General features: G+C 39.8%; 1 protein-coding gene across 1 annotated transcript in view; it reads left to right on the top strand.

Annotated features, from left to right (window-relative positions):
* Positions 1-23,747, top strand: part of cdh2 (cadherin 2, type 1, N-cadherin (neuronal)) — a 60,683-nt gene that overhangs the window by 20,276 nt on the left and 16,660 nt on the right. The window contains exons 3-5 of the mRNA XM_085253304.1: positions 16,346-16,554; positions 20,033-20,200; positions 21,389-21,544. Coding sequence (XP_085109430.1) covers positions 16,346-16,554; positions 20,033-20,200; positions 21,389-21,544 — 533 coding nt within the window. The remainder of the gene's footprint in view (positions 1-16,345; positions 16,555-20,032; positions 20,201-21,388; positions 21,545-23,747) is intronic.

Raw genomic sequence — 23,747 nt, forward strand, 5'->3', positions numbered from 1 at the left:
ATTGCTGGACAAAAAGCCCCTCAAGCTGTGAAGTAGCACAGATACACATAAAGTAAGCTATACCTGTTGTCATGCAACTGAACTTCTTCCGTATGTTGCTAAGGTAGTGGTTGGGAAGGTAACTGGATCTCCCCTCGACATCCCTCCGATGCCCTCCGCTCAAATGCTGTTATTGTCCCTGTGCACAAAGGATGGTGGGGGGGATGTGTAATGTAAGATGAAGCAACGCGCTGAGGTTCATGGACAACGCCCTTTCCCAGACTGTATCCGAGTATATCAACTAACGGTTTCTGGCCTTAGAGGTTTTAGATTTCGCACCAAGGAGACCATTTTGTCAGCTACAAGGGGAATAAACATAATAACAACTGACTGTCTCAACTGTTCAAGCATTTTAATTGATATCTCTCTATATATAAAGCTGAATTGTATGAGAAAAAAGGGGTATAATACCGCCTGATGTATTTAGAAAAAGGAGCTGACCCATTAGGCCGATGTTATACTCCAAAGTAGTTTTGAATGTCTTCAATAAGCGACTCATCAGTTACTATTTTGCTGTGTTTGTTTAATCAGTCATTAAAAAAAATCCTGTTGCTCTTCCCCTCCTGCCTTTTGTGTACAGTGTTAATGATTTTAACAGCCCCCTGGTTGACACTTTAGTAATGCAAGTTACACAGCTGGACTCAATGGTTCTCAGTGTTGTCTTTTTATTCTCTGCTTTTATGTTGATTTTCTTTTCTCTCAGTGCAGTAATGCGCTTGAAAAACGGCATAATGCCTTTCAAAGAAAGGACGGCCTTCGCACTCAATAAACTAAAGTTTTGCATCGGCGTGATTGGCAGTTGTTGTTAATGTGTGTCTACTACTGAAAATGTGCAGGCGATGGCGGGCATTGTAGCCTGTAGTCTAGCATGTTATGGCTACACGCACAATGCTTTGCTGTGCTGATAGAAAGAGTTTGCGGTTTACAGTATTTAATTTGAACCAGTCTGATTTCACCTGAGCTGTTCCAGCTTAAAAGTATTTTTAGAGGTGGAAAATGCATGTTGCTGCTTAAAGGGTCAAACCGAGCGATGCTCACTGTCAATAGCTATCTAGATTTTAATTTAAAACATTTGCTGGACGCCCATGAAACAGCCGGCTAAGTGTTTTTCTTTTGGTAACACAAGTACGCTGTCAGCATTTCTGCACATCAAGATCCATTTGAAATTTGTTCTTCAGTTTTTTTAATTAATTCAGCATTTGCAAATATGCGGGACCTTTTGCTTGTTTTTAAAAACTCAGTCTGACTCTGATGTGCATGATTCAAACCATATGCTGCAGGAGCTTAAAAGGTTTCCACTGCATCAACAGACACAGCTGGCCAGCAGTCTGTGATCTCATAGCATGACATGTTTGCTGTATTTTACTGCATTGCCAAAGCCCTACCTTTGCTAACAAATTTTTTTTTTGCCCGCAGATGCCAAATCGCATGCTGATGAATAACCTTCCAAAGTATCCAGTGTTCTGCTTTCGTTCAAAAACAAGAGCTGGTGAATCAGATACTGTGGTGAGCTTTAGGGCTCCACAAAGACTGTGGTGACGTCACAGAGCTGTTGAGACTGTAAAAATGTCAGCAGAAAGTTATTTATGTGCGCTCGGCTTTGGTGGAGCATCTCTTCGACACCCATGTATAGTGTTAGAATGAGAATTACAGTCTGCTCTGGCATTGAGGTGGAGATGGACAGTGAGTTACAGCTCAAATGTCATCACTGCTGATCATTAGCGGGCCTAACAAACTGAGCTATTAAAGTTTGTTTTAGTGCTCCTATCAACAACCATGCAGCGCCATAGACATGTGCTATTGAATTCATATAATATGAGTTATTAGGCTGTACATCTTGAGTGTCCATGTATATTGCCGCATCTGTCCTGTGTGGTCCTAGAGAAAATTGAGTAGCACAGGAGATCATATTAGTTCATAAGCAGCTGTGCCATACCCCGACCACATAAGATATGAAAAAATAAATAAAAGTTTATTGTTATCACCCCTGGACTGCTTGTCCGAATCCCTGTATTCATCCAAGGGTGGTCACACATTTTGTGCAGATACTTTGTTCAAAACAATAAATAATAAGCTTACTTCTACCAGAGTGTTATCAGCCAATGAAAGTAATGAGATTAAACTCGTAAAAAAAAATAAAAGAAAAAAACTTAATTCCTGTGCCCACTCCAGTGAATCAGAGGCATGTGGATAATTGAGGAGAACAGCCCTAGATGAGAAACAGTGCGAGCAATAAAATCAGCCACACATCACGAGATGCAACCCCATCACTCCTCTTGGTCTGCTCATGTGCTTTAAAAAGTAGGATCAATTTTCAGTCTTGAAAACTGCTATTCTCGTACCTGCAGGCCTATCGGAGGAGTTTTAAAGAAAACAGGACCCCACCTGGAACAATTTAATTCCGATACATATTTCCAACAAAGAAGCAGTGCTTTATCGCGCCCACGTCATGTGCCTGCTGGCCAGTTCCTGCCAACGTGATCCGACTTTGGCCTTTTCCAAGTAATGAAAAAGTGGACCAGTGTCCTTAATAAACAAAACCAAAAAACACCCCCAAAAGAATACCTTTTTTGTTAAGTAAGTTGTAATTCTCCTTTAAAAAAGTCTTACCAGAACTTCTCAAGCACAGGATTCAATGTGAATTAGTTTGTCTTTTCAAATGAATACATAAAGGAAGAAAGCAAGACAAACAGCGGAACACATCAGGAATTTGGCGTTGGATTAGGGTGCAACAGTGTGGTTTGATGTTTAATCACTTTCTATGCGTAAGCTCTTCTAAGGGAGATAGAAAGGCTTTTCAGTAAGCTCTAATGACAACGGGATGTTTTCTTGGTGAATCTTGCCTCGGCTGGTATAACACTCTGTAAACCGGCATTTTTAAAATGTATTTATTTTTTATTTTTTTCTTGCCTGAGAGGTTCCAGTGAAGCAGAATAATCGGACAGCACCAACCAAACATAGCACCTCTCTTCTCTCCCTCTCCTCTATGTATCTCGCTCTCTGTGTCTCCGGGTCTGTTAGCGTGACTCACGTGGAGGCAGCATTGCATGCTTAAAGTTTGAAAACCATATTTCACATTTGCAACGCACAGAAATAAGAAAGAAAAAGCCCAAACAAAAGAATTGTGCTGACAAATCAGGCTGCTTTTTCCCTTACTTTTAAATAATGGGCGCATGAAGGAAAAAAAGCAGGGAAACAGCGCTCGTCATTCGCTGTAAAACTCTGGGCAACGATATGTGATACACATGCAGAGACTGGCCGGCGGTGTGAGGAGCTGTCTGCAGTGATTCACATGTTTGTGCCACCTGCTTGTTTGTGCCACCGCTCTCGATGTTAGTGTGACCCTGACGAACATCGCTATCACCATGAGGCAACAGAGTATTCCCACGAGTCCTCGTATTAAAAACCCGAGGTCTGGAAACATTTCCGCAGGCGGCCTTTCCAAGCGAAGACAGATTTGTACATGGCCGTGCTTGCGGTGTGGTGTTTTAGCTGCAGACAAACTGAGGACAGATGTGTTTGTAGCTCCCTTTCCTCCTCTCCCTTGATCATCTATTCCCTTCCTCGCTACTTCCAGCTTCCCTAATCTGGGAGTCATTGTGTGTGTAATAAAGCACAGCTGCACAGATTCTTTTTTTTTTTTTTTTTAACCCACTTAGTTCAGCTGATTGCATGGGAGTAAAAAAAAAAAGAAAAAAGAGGGCTCTCGTCTCACAGAGTCCAGTTCACAGACATGCTCCCCACATGTTAATGTTCAACTGTTCCCCTAACACGGATAATGCTTGTGAGAGGAGACACTTCCTTGTGCTGGACCGATGCCAGGACTAATTGTTCACACCTGATGTTGCATTTGCACCGAGCAACTGTTACCACGGAGGGACTTCGAATATGAATTTATATCTGTGATTTGCAAAACAGATTTTTTTGCGCACAGTAGGGGGAGGAAACTGTGGAAGCGTACACATCTTCATGTCTACACGTTGTTAAAATGGGCACACGTTGTCTGATCAACAGGCTTTTTGGAATGGAAAACTTTTTTTGAATTAGACTCTTTTTTTTTTTTTTTTTTTTTGGTAGGTTTAATCTTGCTCTTGCTGAATAATGTGAAGACTCCAATGCAGCATGTCAATTTTCTAGACTGGATTGTGTTAAATTGCTTCTGCCCAGAAAAAAAAGAGAAAAAGTCATGCATATGAAAGTGAGCAGCTCCAACAGAAAGATGTGTCTCTTTTACAAATTGGTGCCACATTGAGCGACAGAGGCTAAACGTCTGCAATAAAGACCAAAAAAAAAAAAAAAAATTCAATAAATTCTGAATTCTACCCAAACCGCTTGCGCGCAACATACCGACTTTCTACTTAAATGAGACAAACAACTGGTGGCAGCATTGCTTGGGCGGTTTGCTTGCAAATCATATTTTAAAAATCAACAATTTAAAAAAAATTGCTATATTAGAAAAAGTTAAATATCTGCACGATCGCCACATATTTTTCTTTAATCTTTTTAATATCCATTTAAAACAATTACAGCATTACAGAAAACGACACTTAGACTAATACACAAAATCAGTTCAAGAGATCACGCCAAGAAACTGTTTCGCCACAGAGAAGTTCATTTTAAAGTAAACTTTTGGCAGACTACTTTAAAACAGAGGTGTATTTCCACTGATGTAATGAAACTGTGGAATCGCCAATAAAAAGCTTGTTGCACAGTATGAGTCAGATGATCTGTGTCTTTCGGGATTTGTAGAAAATGGCCAGTTCGGCAGCTCATTTTAAGGTTGTCGTGCTTTTTTTTTTTTGCTTCTCTTCTGTTTTTGATCTTGTCAGTGTATGAATTATGCTGTCACCTGCTTGTTTTTGTGCATGTTTGTTAATGCCCAAATGTATATTTGCATCCACACAGTCATTTTGCTCTTGTAAATTGCCTTATTTTAAACTCCTTGTTTGCACAAAGGACAGGTTTCTAAGATTTTCTTCTTCCTGCACCTTTTTTATCCGCTTTGATCTAAGTGTGTGTTTGATCCAAGTTTTTTATTTTCATCCTCTATATTCTAACTCAAATAAACTTAAATTCAGCTTTGAGATAAAGATTTGAGATGGATGTTAATTGCCTCGCAGTAAAGGCTTGTGGCTGATGCAGCCGTAGAATAACAGCACCCAACCACCCCCACACTCCACTCCATTCCACTTAGCTGATCTCTTTGAGCTCAAACTGAGTGTGGGGGTGCGAAGGTTCAGTCAGGTCAAAAGAAGTTGCACGCATTCACCATCTCAGTTGTGGCTTGATATCCCCAGGAACCAAAAGAAACAGTGCAAAGGATAAGCTCAGTTGACACACTAAGACACTGTTTGTAAATTCATACAAATGCATGGTTTCCTCGCTGTTTGCTTTCTTCGACTGGTGCAGCAAATAACAAGCTGTCATGTGTTGACGTGCAAGCTTTTGAGGGGAACATTGGACTTACCTTTAATCTTCCTTCTGTGTATTTTCCGTCTTTTTCTTTAAACACGGGCTAATTGTGTTTCAAGCAGAATTTGACACGTATTGATTCAAATGTACCAATTGCAAACGTGCACACTCTGTATATTGGCAGTGGCAGTAATCCCTGTCATTGAAGAATTTCGGTCCTTACAGGATTTTTTTTCTCTTCCTGTCATTGTTTTGATGGTTAATTTTTGTTTTTACGTTGTCTCTTCTACCCAGCGTTTCAGAAGATGCACGCTAACTCCACAGTGCCGAGATTTTCAAAATCACGTTGCTTTGTTTTTGTTCACGTGAAAGGGTTTCGGAGAGCGAGGGAGAGAGAGATTTCCAAGTGTCTCATGGTGTGTGGCATAGGGCAAGTGAGTAAAATGAGGATAATGGTTGGTAGCTGTGACTGTAATGGTCTGCCTACCACGATGACTCATTTGCTTTGTTTAGGTTGAAAGGGAAGCATTTAAATGTCCTTGTGGCCTTTTTGGCAGAGTGATTTTTTTTTTTTCTCTCAGCTCCTTTTCTCCTACTCTAATATTTTTGCTTTGAAATGTAAAAATCCACATTCCATCCCTATAGCAACATTTCAGCTGATTAATGCATATTTTTTTTACAGTTTATATTGATGCATACGTATTTTTTTTCCTGTGTGGATGACTCAGTAATTCATCTTTCTTTCTTCGAGAGAGATGCAGAAGCAGCCTCGATCTTACAATACAATAGTCTACTCCAGAAGCTGTCAGCCTCATCTTCCTTTGTCTGCTGCTTTGTTTCCCAGCCAAAGCAGATTCACATGCATTCTCCTTGTTTCTCCCTGTGCCCTGACTTCTTCACAGCAAAGGCAGAGAAGCAGGAATTCCATTAGCTTTGTTCTCGAAAGCTCAGCATGAACTTGTGACTGTGCTATACGTGACATAATGGCCCCGGAACTGGTCCCATATCCCCACGCATTTTTTTTCCCCCAACAGCTTTTATTTTACATGATATTCTGCAGGTAAGTAAATCACATCCATCCATTTACAGGCACTCTCTGTTGTATAAAATCCCCCAACTTGCTGCGCTGGACTGTTGTGAGCATGCACATGGATAAAGGGAAACAGTATATGTGAGCATGTGTAAGCATACTTTTTTTTTGGTGTGAATCTTAAGAAGAAAAATCAAAAAAGTGAACAAAAATGACATGTTTGTGTGTGTGTGGTTAGGTTTGTAATTGGATGCAGTGGACTGTAACAGTCTTTACCTGAACTAGTCATTTGCATGGGTTTGATTGACAACAGAGCTATGCAAAGTAGGCACAGGCTTTATTCCCCGTGAAGGCAGAGACGTTGTAAAAAAAAAAAAAAAAAAAAATGCAGCCTTTTTTTTGTATTAGCTATCACTTTTTTGTTGATTAATATTGAGTCATCATTGCTGAGAAAATTGTTAAAATAAAGATATGTACTTTATATTCAGATGCAGTCCTTGAACTGGAGTTGATCATGGTGGATTAGCTCTCAGCATAAGTTGAAGCTATAATGGGCATTTCTGCAAACGCTTGGGAGACATTTGATCTCCCTGCACTCCAAAAAACCCCTAAATGTCCTATTCTGTCCTTACACAAAAAGCAAAGCTAAAAAAAGAAACATCGGGTCGACTTTAGGATGCCATTTGTGCTTGAGATTAGTCAAGCATGAAAACACATCCAGGAAAAAAAAGCTGAAAGAAGGTGAAAGAAATCAAATTCCTTTGTATGTATGGTGCACACAGAAATAAACCTGGCTTCCCTATTATGCCTTGTACATTTTTCTACTGTTGTTTTCCAGTATACAGGATGTTGTTTTTTTTTTTATTCCACCCACTTTAAAAGTCTGCTTGACTTCCACTCACTTGTAAATGTGCAATTATGAGTCAACAAACAGATGGGAAGTAGTGCTTCTGAATCGAAGTATTATTCATTCCATTTTGTTAGGCTCTTTGCAGACACGGGAAACGTAAGATTGCTTCACCACGCTCCTGTCATCACACAGGCATTGGTCATTTTCATGTTAATATGCACTTAGACATACCTGGGACAGAGAGAACTGTCACATATGTGCAATATCATATTTTCTTACCATAGAATTGATACTTCAATCTAGAAAGACTTGCATTGGAGCTTTCGCATAAAAATGACCAGCATTGGCTTTGCCAGGATAAGAGTTTTAAGGCCGATACTAATGTTTGGTGTTTTAAAAAGCCAATATTCTGATATATCTTTCTTTTTTCTGTCAGACACACAAAACACAAGCGTTTCACTATCTGTTATATCTAGTTATTTGTAGTTACCTTGGATTCAGACTCGGATTATATGCAGCTTTCCGAATGTGCATTGCTATCAGAGAAGTTCCAGAGTGCCTTCTTGGTTCTGGTGCAACATTAGCACTCATAACATGAAGGGTGTTTCTTCCATCTTGTCTTTAGTTTTTAAACTTTTCATTTATCATCAATGGCACAAAGTAGGGGTGGGCCATATAAACGATATACGATAGAAACGATATAAATTTGGCCAACGATAGAGATTTTGACTATATCGCTCTATCGCGATAGCGCATGCTGATGATGTCATCAAGCTGCGCCTGTTTTGGTCGAAAGCATCGCAGCGGCTAAAACCATTATCATCTGCAAATTATGGCAGGCGACAGTCATAGCAAAGAGATGAAGCACTTTTGAAATATGGGCAAAGCCGAGAACTGCCCTTCCTCCACTTCCGTAACATTGATTCATTAATGTTGAATTCTCTCGCAGCTGTTCCCATGTTGTTGCAGTATATTAATAACTAACCTCGTATTGTGGATGAATAATCTCAGTTGTTCTCCTGACTAAAGTTTGGCCCGTGTATAGCATCCTGCTATGCGATTGCATTTGTCTCTAACCACCAGAATCCATCACGTTAACTTTTATCCAGTGGGGAAAAAAAGTTGGCGTTCATCTGTGTCGCTAGCAATCATGTAGCACAACATTATATACCAGGTAGTCCAACTTCAGTAACCCTGCAAACGCTACTGCTGTTTAGTTTTCTGTCTTCATTTATGTTGGAAGTGGTAGCAGAGCTGTACGTTTTAATTAGTTTCAAAAATCTCTCAGTCAGAACATGGTATGTCATGTTTAGGTGGAAACTAGCGAGCTAACTTCCTGTTAACTTCTAACTCCATTAAATTTAATAAATTCTGTTTTCATGGATGCATGGATGTAAAGCTTAATTGTTACACCCGATAAAGCAGCAACGCTGATGATTTAATTAAAGATGAAAGAATTTAGACCGTTTTTAACTCTTAGTGTTCGTTTGACTTTGGGACCTTAATCTGACGGAGTTTTGGACCCAGATTACTCTGCAAAGCTCCTCACTACGGCAGCTGTAATCTCTGACAATCCATCAAGCTGTGCAGCTTACCAAAGTTGTACTAAAACAATTTTTAACAGATTTCTGCACGCCAAAATCGGTTTGAGGTCAGTAAGCACAACCAGAATTCATACATAAGGCACACTCTCGATTTTTGAGAAAATTAAAGGATTTTTAGTGTGGAAAATACGTTATACAGAAGAAAAGAATATATCGTGATATATATCGTTACCGCACATGCTTCAAATTATATCGCGATATGGATTTTAGGCCATATCGCCCATCCCTAGCACAAAGTTAATATTGGTGAATATTATCAATGTGGCAACAATGCCGAGTGGGATCTAGCTCGTTCAGAAGTCAAAGGTCACATATTCCGTTTAAAATAACTGAATGGTGCGCACGTCTAAAAGGGTAGACATTCATGTTGGTTGTGCATCGCCACCTATAAAACTATATTAAAACACAGTATTATTAATCTATAAGTATGCATGCAGTGTCTGAAAAGCAGGCGTCTCAGCATCGAGGTCCACTGATTTTCTATATTAAATGAACTCCATGTCATTACTTGACATAGAGAGGTTAGGCAATTTGTCAGAAGTTAATCACATTCTAATAAACAACTGGTAATATTATCAAAATTGCAGTCAATCTGCTGGGAAATAGCCTTGTCTTGAACATTCATTTGCACAACCTCGGTCCAGTCCAAATCAAAGTTTTAATTAACAGTGTGGCTTGTTGTCTCCGAGTAAAAGTCCTTTCTAGCTTTTTAACTCACTGCACAACTAAGTGTGTATGCGAAGACGTCTTACTTATCGGATTCTTATTTCTTATTTCACAAACTGCATTGTGACGAGACGATGGCCGCCGTTGTCTCCCGTCAGTGGTTTTAACATTGCGGCTAATTTCTTTGTTTCGTCTCTCAGAAACAAATGGTGACAGGAACCAATTTGTTGGTATGATTAAAACAATCTTTCAAAGACCTGAAGCCTGAACATGCCAGCAGAGGTTATCTCATCACTGGCCACTACTACATTTTTTTGTCTCTTTGATTTTTATGATGGTGTTTTGACATGAATGATCAAGGGGAAGAATTAAATAGCTTTGAGTCTGTGCCTTTGAGATCAAAAGACCCTAATAATGTCACATTACAGGCTGTACTAAGGCAGTTTTAGTGCCTGGCCCTCGTGATCAGCCTCTTCAGAAAATAACAGCTCAGCTTGAAACCCGAGACACGGGGCTCATAGTGATAAGCTGATTCAGTAATAGACTGCATTACTTTTATACTTTTCTCTTTTGAATATTAACCACCAAATTAAAGCTGTATACCACTCGCTCTTTTAGCTTATTCACTAATAGGTTTAATAGTACAGTATCTTAATTGTGTCTGTCAAAATCTAAAGAAATCTAAAAAAGTGAAAATAATAAAACGGATAAAGTTATCTCACCTAAAGATTTATTTGAAGTTCTTGCGTAGTTCATAGCAGCAGATACATAAATGAAAGCAATCAATATCTGATGTTTAATATTTATGGTTATATCTCACCCAACCAGAGCCTCGGGGATCCATTAATTTTCTGTTCAGCTGAAAAAGCATGCGACGCAGCAGCGCCGTAGCAACACATTGGCGTAGTAGTGATAGATGCAGAGTGCAGTGGAGCATTTGTTAGATTGTGTATTACTGCAGTGTATGGTCACAAGAGAATGACCTCTGTAATAGAGAAACAATAAAAGCTAATGCATGTGAACACCTAAAATGGCGTATTAGGCTTATTACTCACAATCTGATTTCCAAAAACGTTTCTCAGTGTCTCAGTCAACCTCGACCAAATTGTTTATCCTTTTATATTAATTTTTTTAACCCCTCTTCCTTTTTCTATCCTCTGTTCTTCGTCATCAAAGCCTTTGTTGATTGAAAAAAATGACTATTGCTAGTACCTATAAGGAGAAGTAAGTTGTGGTGATGACTCAAGAATGACAATAAGGTCAAAGGTTAGTTATTACAGACATGAATTGAAAACTTAAACAACCCATTTCGCTGAACTTTGGTTTAAATGAGAGGCTCTGCATTGTAGACGTTTGTTTAAGAGATAGAAGTCTGTGTTCTTAATATGTGGTCGTGTATCTAACATTTAGCCTTATCATAGTGTGCAGTAATTATAAGTTTACTTTTTCAGTGTCAGTTATAGTTCTTTGGTGCTGAAGATGAAGGAAACTATGAACTATGTTTTTGTTTTTTTTTGTTTTTTTTGTTTTTTTTATAGAACCATTCTAATTTTAGTTGTTTTATTTTTCGACTTATTAATGCAACAACAATGCAATCAGCTTTACCTCCGGGCATTTGCATTAGGGTCACAGAGCTTTCCTCAGAAGGATTGTGATGAGTAAGCGTAATTGACACGTTAGTAATGTGGTCAGCGTGATGGCATACTAAAGGCTGAGTATCAAGCTGCTTGTCTCAATAACTCGCAGGACAAAACCCCAGTAGCTATGCACTGATAACTGCAGAAAGATGCAGCTTAGCCTTATCAGTTCTTCGTTTCACTGACACGGTAATCCACACAATGCTCGGCTGTCATTGTACTGGAAAACACAGGATCGTTTCATTTACCAACAAAGGCCTGGACATAATTGTGATGTTCCTTTGCTTGCCCTCTTTCACTACTAACCCAGTGAGATTACTCATCTTCAAAGGCTAATTATTGCTTATTCAAAAGAGACCTACTATCATACATTTTTCTTTTGAAATAACCACCTTTTTTCTCTTCTGGAATAAGATCATTTTAGGAAGTGGTTGGTTGCGTTTGATTAGCATTTTAGCCTAGTCAGAGCCCAGCGGGTATGTACCAAGCATGCAGTTGATGTGTTCGCATTGGGCAGCCAGTGGAGAGGGGTAGTTTCCCTGTGGCTCATTGCTGGAATATAACCACTGTATCCTACAGGACTATGGAGAAGTGTTGAGACTCCTGGAGAAAAGGGAGATGATTCTTGTCCTGGTGGGTAGTTTGCTTGCATTGTAATTGTCTTTGAGTACAGTAGTTTATAAATGGGATTTGCTGTACCCTAGAGAAAAAATGACCAAATGTACAAATGTGATATTAATGCAAGTTAAAAAAAAAACAAGAAGAAGAAGGAAAGAACATCAAAACAAATTAAATTTGTTTCCATCTCCTAAGGGCCAGATTGCTAGATCAAGAGAGCTTAAAAACCCCAGTGTGAACAATTAGGCATGCCTGCGTTGTATATTGTCTTCCCCAGTCAGTGTGTACACTAATATGTATGTGTATGTGATAAGGGAAGGTAGTATCAGTGTGGTTTTTGAGAGCCTCTTCATAATTCCCTAATTGAAGTGGCAATTTTAGGGAGAAAAAAAAATGATCTCCAACCATATGCATAAACCAAATACTAGGGGAATGGTCACTGCAATCAAGCTCGGAAAATGAGCCAGATGCTTGTTAAATGTGTTTATGCTCTGATGCAATTCCTCTTTAGTTTCCCTAATTGCTGGAGACACTGAACGGAGAATAAACACTGCAATATTTTTCATGCAAATCCCTTACATATTTTAGGCCTAGCTATAAATGCATGGAATGCTTTTGAGCGTTTGAAGTGCAATGCATTAGTAAAACGCCTTCAAGGGCTTAGTCTGGCAAAAGGCAGTATCATCATTCCCAGATCCAAGCTTGAGCTACATGTTGGTTTCTCTGAAGAATATCCTATTTTTGAAAGAAAGGGGGGAAAAAACACAAACATACCATGGGCCTCTATGTGCCTTTTAAATGAATCAATATTTAGCTTTTAATATAATGAGTGAGTTGTTGTTTTATGAGAATTTAATATTGCATGATGCAATCATTTCTGTACTTTTGAGTACAGAAATCCAAAATAGCCATCATTTGGCATAATTTATAAAACATATATGTTGCTAGAGATATAGATATCGATAGGAGGGCTCGAAAATAACAAATGAGCTCAGTATATGAAAACGGCTGTATTAAGTTGCACAGTGGTGTTTGTTTACTTACCAGCTTTGAAGGTGTAGTATACACTTTCAGAGTAATAGCATTAGAAAAAAACCAACAACTAATCTTGCAACAATTTAGAATTTAATATCACAGCAGTTTGAGTTGAAGTACAAGAGTGCGAGCTTCAGTGGGGGCTTAACGGGATCTTATAAACAGTGGTGCTGGCATGGATGTCTCTCACGGCACATTCAGTGGAAGCCTCTGCTTCATATCGCATTGTCTCCTTGCCAGTGCAGGCCACTGTACTAAACATGGTCACATTCATTAGTGAGGAATGCATTTTGTCAGAGGTGCAGATTTACCAGTGCTGGGTCAGAGAGGCATTTACCTCAGTATGCAACACCTGCGCTGAGTATTTCTCAACTGTCAGTGACCTCACTTCCCATAAAATGAATGATGGCATATTGATATGATCTCACACGAGAAGTTTCAGTCGCGTCACATTTATAGCGCATTAGGAGGGACTTTCAGCCTGCTCGCTTGCAGCCGATGCATTTGGCAGGCAGGCACAAAAGATGAGATTGTGGAACATATTCTTTGCTTCCGTGAAATCACAGCCTTCACATTGTATGTTTGAAATTAAGTGCATCTCTCGGTGCACCCCCCGCACCCCCACCCCTTCTCTCTCCAACTATTTGTGTCTGTCTGAGTTGGAGTTGTCACGTGACTCATCAGACAATAGAGAGGCACTCTTGCACTATGGAGAGGTTAGTCGGGGTTTTTGTGTTGTCAGGCAAGAGGGGGGATGGCATCTAAGCTGTGAATGGGATCATTGAGTTGGAGGTAATTTTGGGCCCCGGTGAAGGGCATTAGTCAGAGAGGCCTTTCTGCTGACATGCCTGTTTCCCCAGCTCTCTCTCTCTCTTGTGCTCCCCCATCTTTTTTAACCCCAATCCACAGTCACCCCCCTCCTCCCATGCTGTATCGGCATTTCTGCCCAATTCCAGCCTTCATCGTTGTGCCCACGATGGCATGTGTGTTAGGGCGTGGCAACCAAGACCTCTTTTCACCCTGTACCTTAGGGAGCCAACACACCTAGCTATAGATAAGCAGCAGTGCCACACTACACATTTCTCTGGTTTTATAAGCCACCAGAGCAAGCCTGATAAATGAATAGACACATGCAGGACATTCACATTCATTATCATTGGAAATGGTTGTGCCTGCTGGGAGTTTTTGTAGCAATTGCTGTGGGGCCTGACTGTTGAAGGACCTCTCAGAGGTGTCCTGATGGCCAAATTTCAGGCAATGTTAAGGAGCTGTAGCTCAGCTCAAGAAGAGGCCTGGGCTTAAAAAAACTCACGGGGGAAATGCTGCTGTCAAGTGCATGTCTGCACACATTTACAAAAGACTCATTGTTAAAAGTGCCAGTAGGACAGAACATGGAAAATAGGAGGCAACATATGGTATGAACCTCCAAACTGAGAGAGCGAGCAACACCTAGATGTATTTATATGTAAGTGGGGCCATGAATGTCAGGTATTTTTTGGGGGGCGGGAGAGAAGCCAGTTGGGCTAGATAGACATTTGTTGTCTATTAATTGCCTTTTATGGTTAGACATACCATTGTTTGTATGTCATTCCTATTTATTGACAAAAACCTGAATGAAGTGTCACTCAGTACAATGAGGAGGGGAGGAAATGGTTAGTTAGTACAGCTGAAAGAATGCAGAGGTGGATAAAAATGTTGGAGGGTTTGTTTCAATAATCAACCAAGCACTAGCCTCTCTGTTCCTGCAATTGCAGGTCATTATCTAATCAACAAAATAACCAGCTAATTTGATCAAATCTACGAACATTTGCAGAAAAGGATTATATATTTCTTAATTCACTTCAGTCAGAGCAGTGTGAGACTACCTACCTTACGCAGTGTGAAGCGTTTTGATTCTTTTGACTTTGACAGCCTCTTACTCTGTATTCTGCCTCTGAGTAGCTGCTGACTTGGGCTGGATCATGATAGCCTGAAGGCTCTGAGTTTGCGTGTACCTGTCTTTAAGGTAAAACCTTCAGAGGGAGAAGGTCATTTATCTGATGTCAGCAAGAAGAAAACAAATGGTCATGGGTAATTGAACCAGAAGGGGGAAGGTCAATAGAGAGTATATTCCAGTATGGAAGAAAGGTGGTGTCACTTTTATCTTTATTATTTGAACTGTTGGATATGAAAAGCTTGTAATGGAATGCAGAGCATGGTCCTTGCAAAAGATGTTCTCTTCCTATTTTGAAGAATGAATATGTGATTCCACTGCATGCCAATTTTCAAACTTTCCTCGGGCAACCTCATTGATTAATTCTCTCTCTTTCTCTTTTCTTCTCGCTTCTGTCATCACCAAGAGATTTAATAGTTGCAAGATGTGGTGTGCTTGTGGGGATTTCCAGTAGACCTTAAGCAAGTCTGCTGCATCCTCAAAACCCAGAGGAACTCAATGCTCTCCAAGAGCAGATGATGCTCTGAAGACATGAGCAAGTCCCCAGGGAAGCGGCACAAAGGAAGATTAGGCACCCACCTGCAAGGGTTTTGTTAAGTTATTCCACATCTGCTTTAATAATTCAAAGCAGCATCAGCAGAGCGGCCATAGAAATGATATATCTGTTTTTCAAGTATGGGGTGGGGGTGGGATGTTTGGGGTGTGGGGTGGGTTAACGGGGAAACATACCCATACACAAAGAAATCACACAAAGATGTTCTTAAGTGTCGAAGTATGTCTGTATGTTTGTGTGTATGGGCTTGTGCACGCACCTGCAAGAGCTACATAGGTTGTGCTGGACTGTCACTCACTTGTAACATGAACCGATGTTGTACCACTGCCACTGAGGCACCTGTGGGACTCGAAAGTCCACCTGTCTGACGCCTCGGTGTGTTTTTTGTGAACTCGCCTATAAAATAAATACTCATACACGCTCGCACACATGCCCACACGAACACACGCACCTGTCTTCCGAGGATTGCAGTCCCCCACAGAAGGCTTCCATGTGTGTCATCGGGGACAACGCAGCATGGAATGGCTTTAGCTGGAAAGAAAATAGCATTTAACTAGCAGAATAAACCATGTTTATGCACTTGCCTCGTAGTTTCTTAAACACGGGGAAACATGTAGACTAGTCTAATTTATACATCTCACTGTTAATGTATTGTTGTGGGTTTTGGGGCTTTTCATTAATAGCCCTTGAGGGGCACTCTTCCTCTCTTTTTCTTTAGTTATTTTTTCCTCCTCCTTCCATCTTTCTCCTCCGCTGCACCTGTTTTGAGCAATACCTTTGGGGCACAGCTTGAAGTGAATAATGTATGAGTATGAGAAGGAGAATCAGAAAACCTTTGTGGACCTTCTGTCTGGCTGCCTGTCTTCCTTCTCCTTTGTCTATATCCCTAGCTCTTTCTTCTTTATTTTCTGGGGTTTTACAGTTAAACTAATTTTGAACTCAAATCTATTTGTCTCTGTCTCTTGCAGTGAGGTTTGTCAGCTGTGGCCGTGGTGGTCTGATGCAGTTTGAATGCAGCAACCCATCTGACTTTCGGATAGAGGCCAACGGAGTCCTCTATGCTGCCAGGACTCTTCAGCGCTCCACACTCCCTGTGTCACCTTTGCTGATCACGGCGAGTGACGCCGCCACTCAGCAGCAATGGGTGGCCCAAGTCACGCTGGTGCCCAGGCAGCAGGTGAATACACCTCAACCCTTTTTATAACATTTTTAACTTGTTTGTTGAGTGTCTGATTGATGTTTAGTGCCATAAAGAAAGGTTGAATGGTCAATTCTCCCCTTGCATCAAATAACTTACACTTATTAGGTGCACTTCACATTCACAGTTGACTACTTCCCTAAATTGTAGCAGGTGTTCCCAAAGACTGGATGGATGCTTGCTAATTAAAAGTTAATGTGTCAATTTACTAGGAGCACAAACATACACTCAACACGGTCAGTGGGTAGCAAGAGCAGATGCCGAATAGCTCCCCATAAAGTTGATTTCACTGAGCATGCCTTGTGATTGTGAGGTTATTGCCTTATCATGCAAAAGGGGGCCACACCTCTTTTAGTGCTTTGGAAGATGGGGAGCATCTGCCTGAGCTGTAGTGTACCGCTCTAACTGTTCCTCTGGATGTGCTGTGCAGTCATCTGCAATTAGTCTGAATGACCATGTGCTCTTACGTCAACATTGTGGTTGGGAGGAGATCAAACGAATTTTCCAAAAAAAAAGTACTCAATTAGGAAATATCTGCTTACAGTGCAGACATATACAGTAATATATAAAAGACTTGAGTGACTCCTCATATTTTTTTCCCAAAGAGCCAGATGTTTTCCTTCTGGACAAGTGGAGGACAAACGTAACAGTAGTAGGTCTAAACGCTATCTACAGCAGATGAACAGCATCTGTAAGTCATGCCCTTAAGGATGGTAAAAAATCCATCTGACACAGTATCTGAGAGACACATCGGGTCCTTCGGGTTATCTAGCTGCTTGCCTATTGGTGCCTATCAAGAATAGACTCTTAAGGAATGGAAACTGGGAGAAAAGGCTGAGCTATGCAAAATTACACAAGAACCAGACTGAAAATCAATGGTAACAGGTCGTATAGAGAAAGGAATTTAAATTCAGACAGTATATACAGAGGAAGGTGAATATCTAAAGGAATCTGTGAAACCTGGTGGAGCTTCTGTCATGGTTTGGGGTTGTATTTCAGCCAGTGATGTTGTTGTAAGTACTCATTAAAATCAAGTAGTCAGTAAAAACTTTCATTGGCCTTCTGGAGACTCTTCTGAATTTTCTGAAAAGCAAAACTCTTTTCAAAAGACCAATGTTCTTTTAATTTCAATTCCAGTACTGGACTTAAATAAACTCCCAGAAGTATTCATTTTTAAATGTTTAGCAACACGGATAAAAAGTCAATAGTTATTTTGTGTGTTTCTAGAATTAATACTGACAGTTCTGTGTAGTTACTATCAGTGCTGCAGGCATAGTGGTCTGCTTGGTCGAAATTAAACTTAGTGGGCTTTTCAAAACACCATCGTTAGCCACTGACAGTCATTTACTATAGGGACTCCTGCAGGTATATGTGATTTTAATGATACCATTACTCACTGTTGTTGGGTGGTCACAGGTAAATATATATTTTTTTAAATAATCAGGTAAAAATAGACTTTTCGCAGTTTCTGCATTGCTAAATCCGAATCTCACGTGGTCGATACATGTGTATACAAATGATTAACTTTATTATCAGTATCTGAACTCTGATCTGTATCTGGTGAGAGCTGCTGGATTTGGCCTGATTTGCTTGTAATGAAATCAGGGATTGACTTTCCCGTATCTTCCACGTTTACGAGGTCACGAGCGGCTATGTTATCTTCCCCTAGCACAATTATTGTCATGAATCATCACGCATCTCTTAATCACATCAGTGATTACATTTTTTTTTATTAGTGCCCTGAATGCTCCAGCCTTGGGGAAACATTTTAATCAATGACAACAAAACAATATCCTCATTAACATGAGTGTGTACTCGCCCACTGTCTTGACCTCCATTAGAACCTGAGCTCCGCCACAGTCCGTGAGGAGAAAACATTTCAGTATCCGAAAGAAGAATTTCTCCTAAAAGGGGAAACACACACATATGAAATCCTTTCCACACACTCACAAACACTCAGGCCATCACTCAGCCAAACACTCTCCTGCACTCTGAAGTAGACTCCTAGTCGGAAGATGAAGAGGGGTTCGCGGAGTGTGGATTGGTACAGACCTCCAGTGTACCAGAGATAGATTTGCGTTGGGCAGAACAAACCCACCATGCCATTCATCATTCCAGACACAAGTTGCAAATAATTACTGCTCTCACTCACACCCATTTTAATAGGGTAATAGATATTTCTGAAGCATGCTCCCTCACTATCTGTCCGCTTGCCTCTCTGCATTTCCAATGTGTGAAAGCAGTATAATCGGATTTCAAACATGATTAGTGGAAGCTTGGCAACAGCTCCCCAGATGTTAGAGGAGGGGGAGTGTGGGATATGGGTCATGTTATAAAGGTGAGAAAGTGGTAATTAATTTCTGTGTTTGCATAGGGTACTTTGTAGTTTGTAGGACTTGACTACCTCACGACCGGTCAACATTTAATTAATTACATAAAAATAACAGTGGGGGAGATACTTGAAGGGGCACGGCAGCTCCATTAAAATTCCAGCTATCATAGATTGACATTGACGGATTTCGCATATTGTTTTTCTGTTTTCCTTTCTGCCTTGTTTTGTTCAAGGTTATTTTAACTTTCTCTGGCACTACTTCAGTCTCCTCAGTCTCTGGAGCAGCATAGGCAATTTGAGCCATCTGTGTGTTTAGTGTCTGGCTTTCAGGTACCATCCTCCTTTGTTTCAAATCTCATTCATTACAGCCGAGGGAGGATGGCAGATCCATTATGGAAGCTGCTCTATCTCTGTGGGTGTATTTTATCAGGACATAAGAAGACGTCTGCCATTTAAAGCAAACCAGAACTCGTAGTGTGTTTCCTTATCATGCTTATATTCTGAAATCACCATGTTAGTGTTTGCCAATGAATGCTATTAACCCATAAAATAAATACATGTAATTGCAAAGGAACATCTTGACAAAAGTGTAAGAATCACTTGCTCTTTTTTATATCCTGAAGGGAATGTACCGCATTTTTCTGGCATGCATTAATTGGTCTTTTCAGTTCCCAGATCCTGGTTCTGCCAGAGGTTTCTTCCTGTTAAAATAGAGTTTTTCCTTCCCACTGTTGCCAAGTGCTTGTTCATAATGGGTTATCTGGTTGTTTTTCTGTGTTATTGTAGTATCTTTACCTTACAATATAAAACACCTTGAAGTGACTCTTGTTGTGATTTGTTGCTATATAAACTAAACTGAATCAAATTCATTTGTTCTAACCACAGTTGTCCGCCTGATGCTTGTGTCTGAGGTAGAGTCAGGTCACTAAAGTCATCAGGAGTCTAAAATGCAAGAATCTCTGTACAAACAGTCTCTGCATAATGTAAAGTGACTGTTGAAAAACTTCTGTGGCATTCAAACTTCAAGCTTTACCGTCCACAGAGCCGTGCGCTGGCAGGGCTAAAAATGTACGTGCTCATACTTGACCGCATACATGTGATCACTAAATCATTTGCTTTTGCCAGGTGCAGGAAGGCGCTGTCCCTCCAGTCATGTCCAAGGATTTAAAGGAAATAGCATTTCCACCACGAAACATGGACAGCCAGCTGAAACGCATGAAGAGAGACTGGGTCATCCCCCCAATCAATGTCCCAGAGAACTCACGAGGCCCATTCCCACAAGAGCTTGTCCGGGTAATGTACTTCACACAAGCACATGCATGTCCGCGCGCGCACACACGCACACGCACACACACACACACACACACACACAAACCAAAAAAAGCCCTTTGCTTTATATGACAACCTTGCAGGCTCGTCCTTACCCTGGGCCTTCACTCAAAGGGTTAGAGGCAGGAGATTTGTGCCTTGAACAAAATGCTTCATATTTACAGCACTTTGCTAAAGGTTAGGGTTTTTTTCCCCCCACTGTATTATTTATCTTTTGTTTCAGGGAGCAGTCGGTGCCAGTATAACCTGGCATTATTTAGAAGCAGGGAGAAATCTGAAGTGCTCACGAGCATAATTGCTCTTCGGTTGACTGCTGAGATATTACACTCCTTTTTTCATGGCTCAAGGACAGACACAACCCAATTCATTTACACCAATTCTCTAGTCAGGGCTAGGTGTGGGTGGCTGACAGAGGACACGGAAAGCTTGAGACAGCTAAGAAGTAGATCCTTTCAGCATATTAAGCTTACTTTCTTACAGAGTGTTAAGTACTGTACATTCTCTAAGTATGATTTATTTTTAATCCGGCCATATTTGATGGGATGTTTATTGGCTTTAGTGGGTGATATCAGGAAGAGGAAAAGCTCAGTTTGCTCAGAACGGATCAAGAGTGTAGGAGCTGGGGTCTCAGCTTACATGGCAAGCAGGATAGACAGCCAAGAGAGAATTTCAATACGTGTATATGTAGACACTCATTTTATATGTACTATTGTATTCACATAACAACCTATTTTTAAACCAATATTGTGATTGCTGTTGAAATCATTGATTAGTACTAGAAATAATTAGCAATTCAGGGATTATTGGGTGGGTTTCATTCATATATATATATATATATATATATATATATATATATATACATATATACATATATATATATATATATATATATATATATATATATATATATATATATATATATATATATGTATGTATGTATGTATGTATGTATGTATGTGTATATGTATGTATGTGTATATGTATGTATGTGTATATGTATATATGTATGTATATGTGTATATGTATATGTATGTATATATGTATATATATATATATATATATATATATATATATGTATGTATATGTATATGTATATATATATGTATATGTATGTGTGTGTGTCCTATCATTAACAAATCTTTATACCAACAGATCCGATCAGATCATGATAAAAACCGATCCCTGCGATACAGCGTGACAGGCCCGGGTGCTGACCAGCCTCCCACTGGAATCTTCATCATCGACCCAATTTCCGGAGAGCTGTCTGTCAACAAGCCCCTTGATCGGGAGCACATCTCCAGCTTCCACGTGAGTCATGTAAAATAGTTAGAAACAAAGGCCCTCTTCAATAATTCCTTGTGATTTGAAAAGGTTTTTTCCATTCTGGATTATAAAGAGAAATGTTCTGTGGTAGTGCTGTACGTGCCTGCCAATTGGCATGTGCTCAAGAGTCATGTGTAGCCTTAACAATCTCAGATTCCATAAAGACTGGGGGTCTCCCAGGAAATCTGACTTATCCGTCTGAGAATTTCAAGGATTTTGAATAAATTGTATGTGTGTTAGATATATCACAATGAGCTGCGATGCTGCTGTATTAGTGGTTTTTCCATTCCATTAAGTTTGACTTAAATAATGTGCTTGAAAGCAATATGGTAGAAAATCATAAAGGTTGTAGTTTAAATGAAATCATAGCCTTTGACATATTCGTCTTGTAAAGTCTAATCAACTGGCCTTGGAAGGTCACAAAGTCACAGATGTCTATGCTTGTTCAATTTAAGCTATATGTCCGTAATTCTTTTGTAGTTTTTGCAATTTCCTCTATTAATGTTGCTGTCTGCACTTGACACTGTAACATGAAGTCCACTGAATATTTTGCAATTCAAGCACCAGGTATAAGAATCACACAGCAACTTGTGGTAAAAGACTAGTATAATAGATGATGCTATTCTGCTGCTGCACTCGATACATAACATCACCTGAAAGAAAACCGACAAAATCATTAAGATTTTAGTTATCCTCTCCTTTGTAGTGTCAGTGTGCGTGTATGTGTTCTGTTGTAATAATGTGTCAGTTAAGTTGATTTGGCTTCATTTTATATACCATTTCTACCCGTGTGAGTTTCTTCATTACAAGTTGGTGAACTTTATCTTCATTCATTTGATGGGAATTATCACAGTGAGTTAAGAAGTAGTATCTGTCAATCTGTTTAGAGAGCTTGGATCTAATAGAGTAACTATATTTGCTGCCACAGATATAACTCTGAATTTATCATTTGTTTTTATACTTTTATGCTATAAAAGTATGACAACTCATGTATGAGTGAATTTAAATCCCATGTTAGGCATGAAGCATACATTATGTTGGACAAAATAGACTTGAACGACAAAAAGATGCAGTGAATCAGATTTAGTCTCATAAAACAAATGGGCTTCCATGTTAGGCAGCAGTATAACTATGATAAATGATGAATATGGTAAATATGATATGAGTTAAACCAGAATGTATTTGTCTCGCGAGACATCCATGAAACAGCTGTGGCATTTCATTTGAATAAATATAGTCGTCCTTTATCTTTTGCTATACATGCATAGCTGTCTTTACAGCGCGTTGAAAAAGTATTCATACTCTTTGAATTTCTCCATGTTTTGTTATGTCACAGCCACAAACATAAATGAATTTTATTGGGATTTTATGTGATGGACCGACACAAAGAAGGGTATAATTGTAAAGTAGAAGAAAAATATGCATCTTTTTTATAAAGAAACATCTGAAAAGTGTCCCGTGCGTTTGTATTCAGCTCACTTGTGTCAGTACTTTTTTGAACCTTTTGCTGCAATTACAGTTGCAAGTCTTTCGGGGTTTGTGTCTACTAGCTTTGCACATCGACAGACTGCAATTTCTGCCCATTCTTCTTTGCAAAATAGCTCTAGCTCAGTCAGATTGAGTGTCTGTGAACACCAATATTAAAGTCTTTCCACAGATTCTCAATAGGATTTAGGTCTGGACTTCAAATGGGCCATTCTAATGCATGAATAGGCTTGGACCTAATCCATTTCATTGTAGCTCTGGCTGTATGTTTAGGGTCGTTGTCGCTGTTGGAAGGTGAACCTCTGCCCAGTCTCAAGAATGTTGCAGCCTCAAACAGGTTTCCTTCCAGGATTGCCCAGTATTTAGCTCCATCCACTTTCCCATGATCTCTCGCCAACTTCCCAACAACATGATGATGTTGCCGCCACTATGTTTCATAATTTTTTTCAGATGATAGATTGAAAAGTGGTCTGTGAGATACTGAAAACCCAAAATATGTTTTCATAATACAACCCTGCTTTAAACTTCTCCACAACTTTATCGCTGACATGTCTGGTATGTTTCCTGGTTTTCATGATGCTTTTTTTTGTTCACTAATGCTCTCCGAGGCTCTCTGGCCTCTCTTCTGTGGAACCAGCTCCCAGTTTGGATTCGATAGAAAGACACCCTCTCTACTTTTAGGATTAGACTTAAACTTTCCTTC

The sequence above is a fragment of the Mchenga conophoros genome, linkage group LG18 (genome assembly GCF_057382185.1).
Source record: "Mchenga conophoros isolate Kocher_MC1m ecotype Shallow Benthic linkage group LG18, M_conophoros_male_GT1.1, whole genome shotgun sequence".
Lineage (NCBI taxonomy): Eukaryota > Metazoa > Chordata > Actinopteri > Cichliformes > Cichlidae > Mchenga > Mchenga conophoros.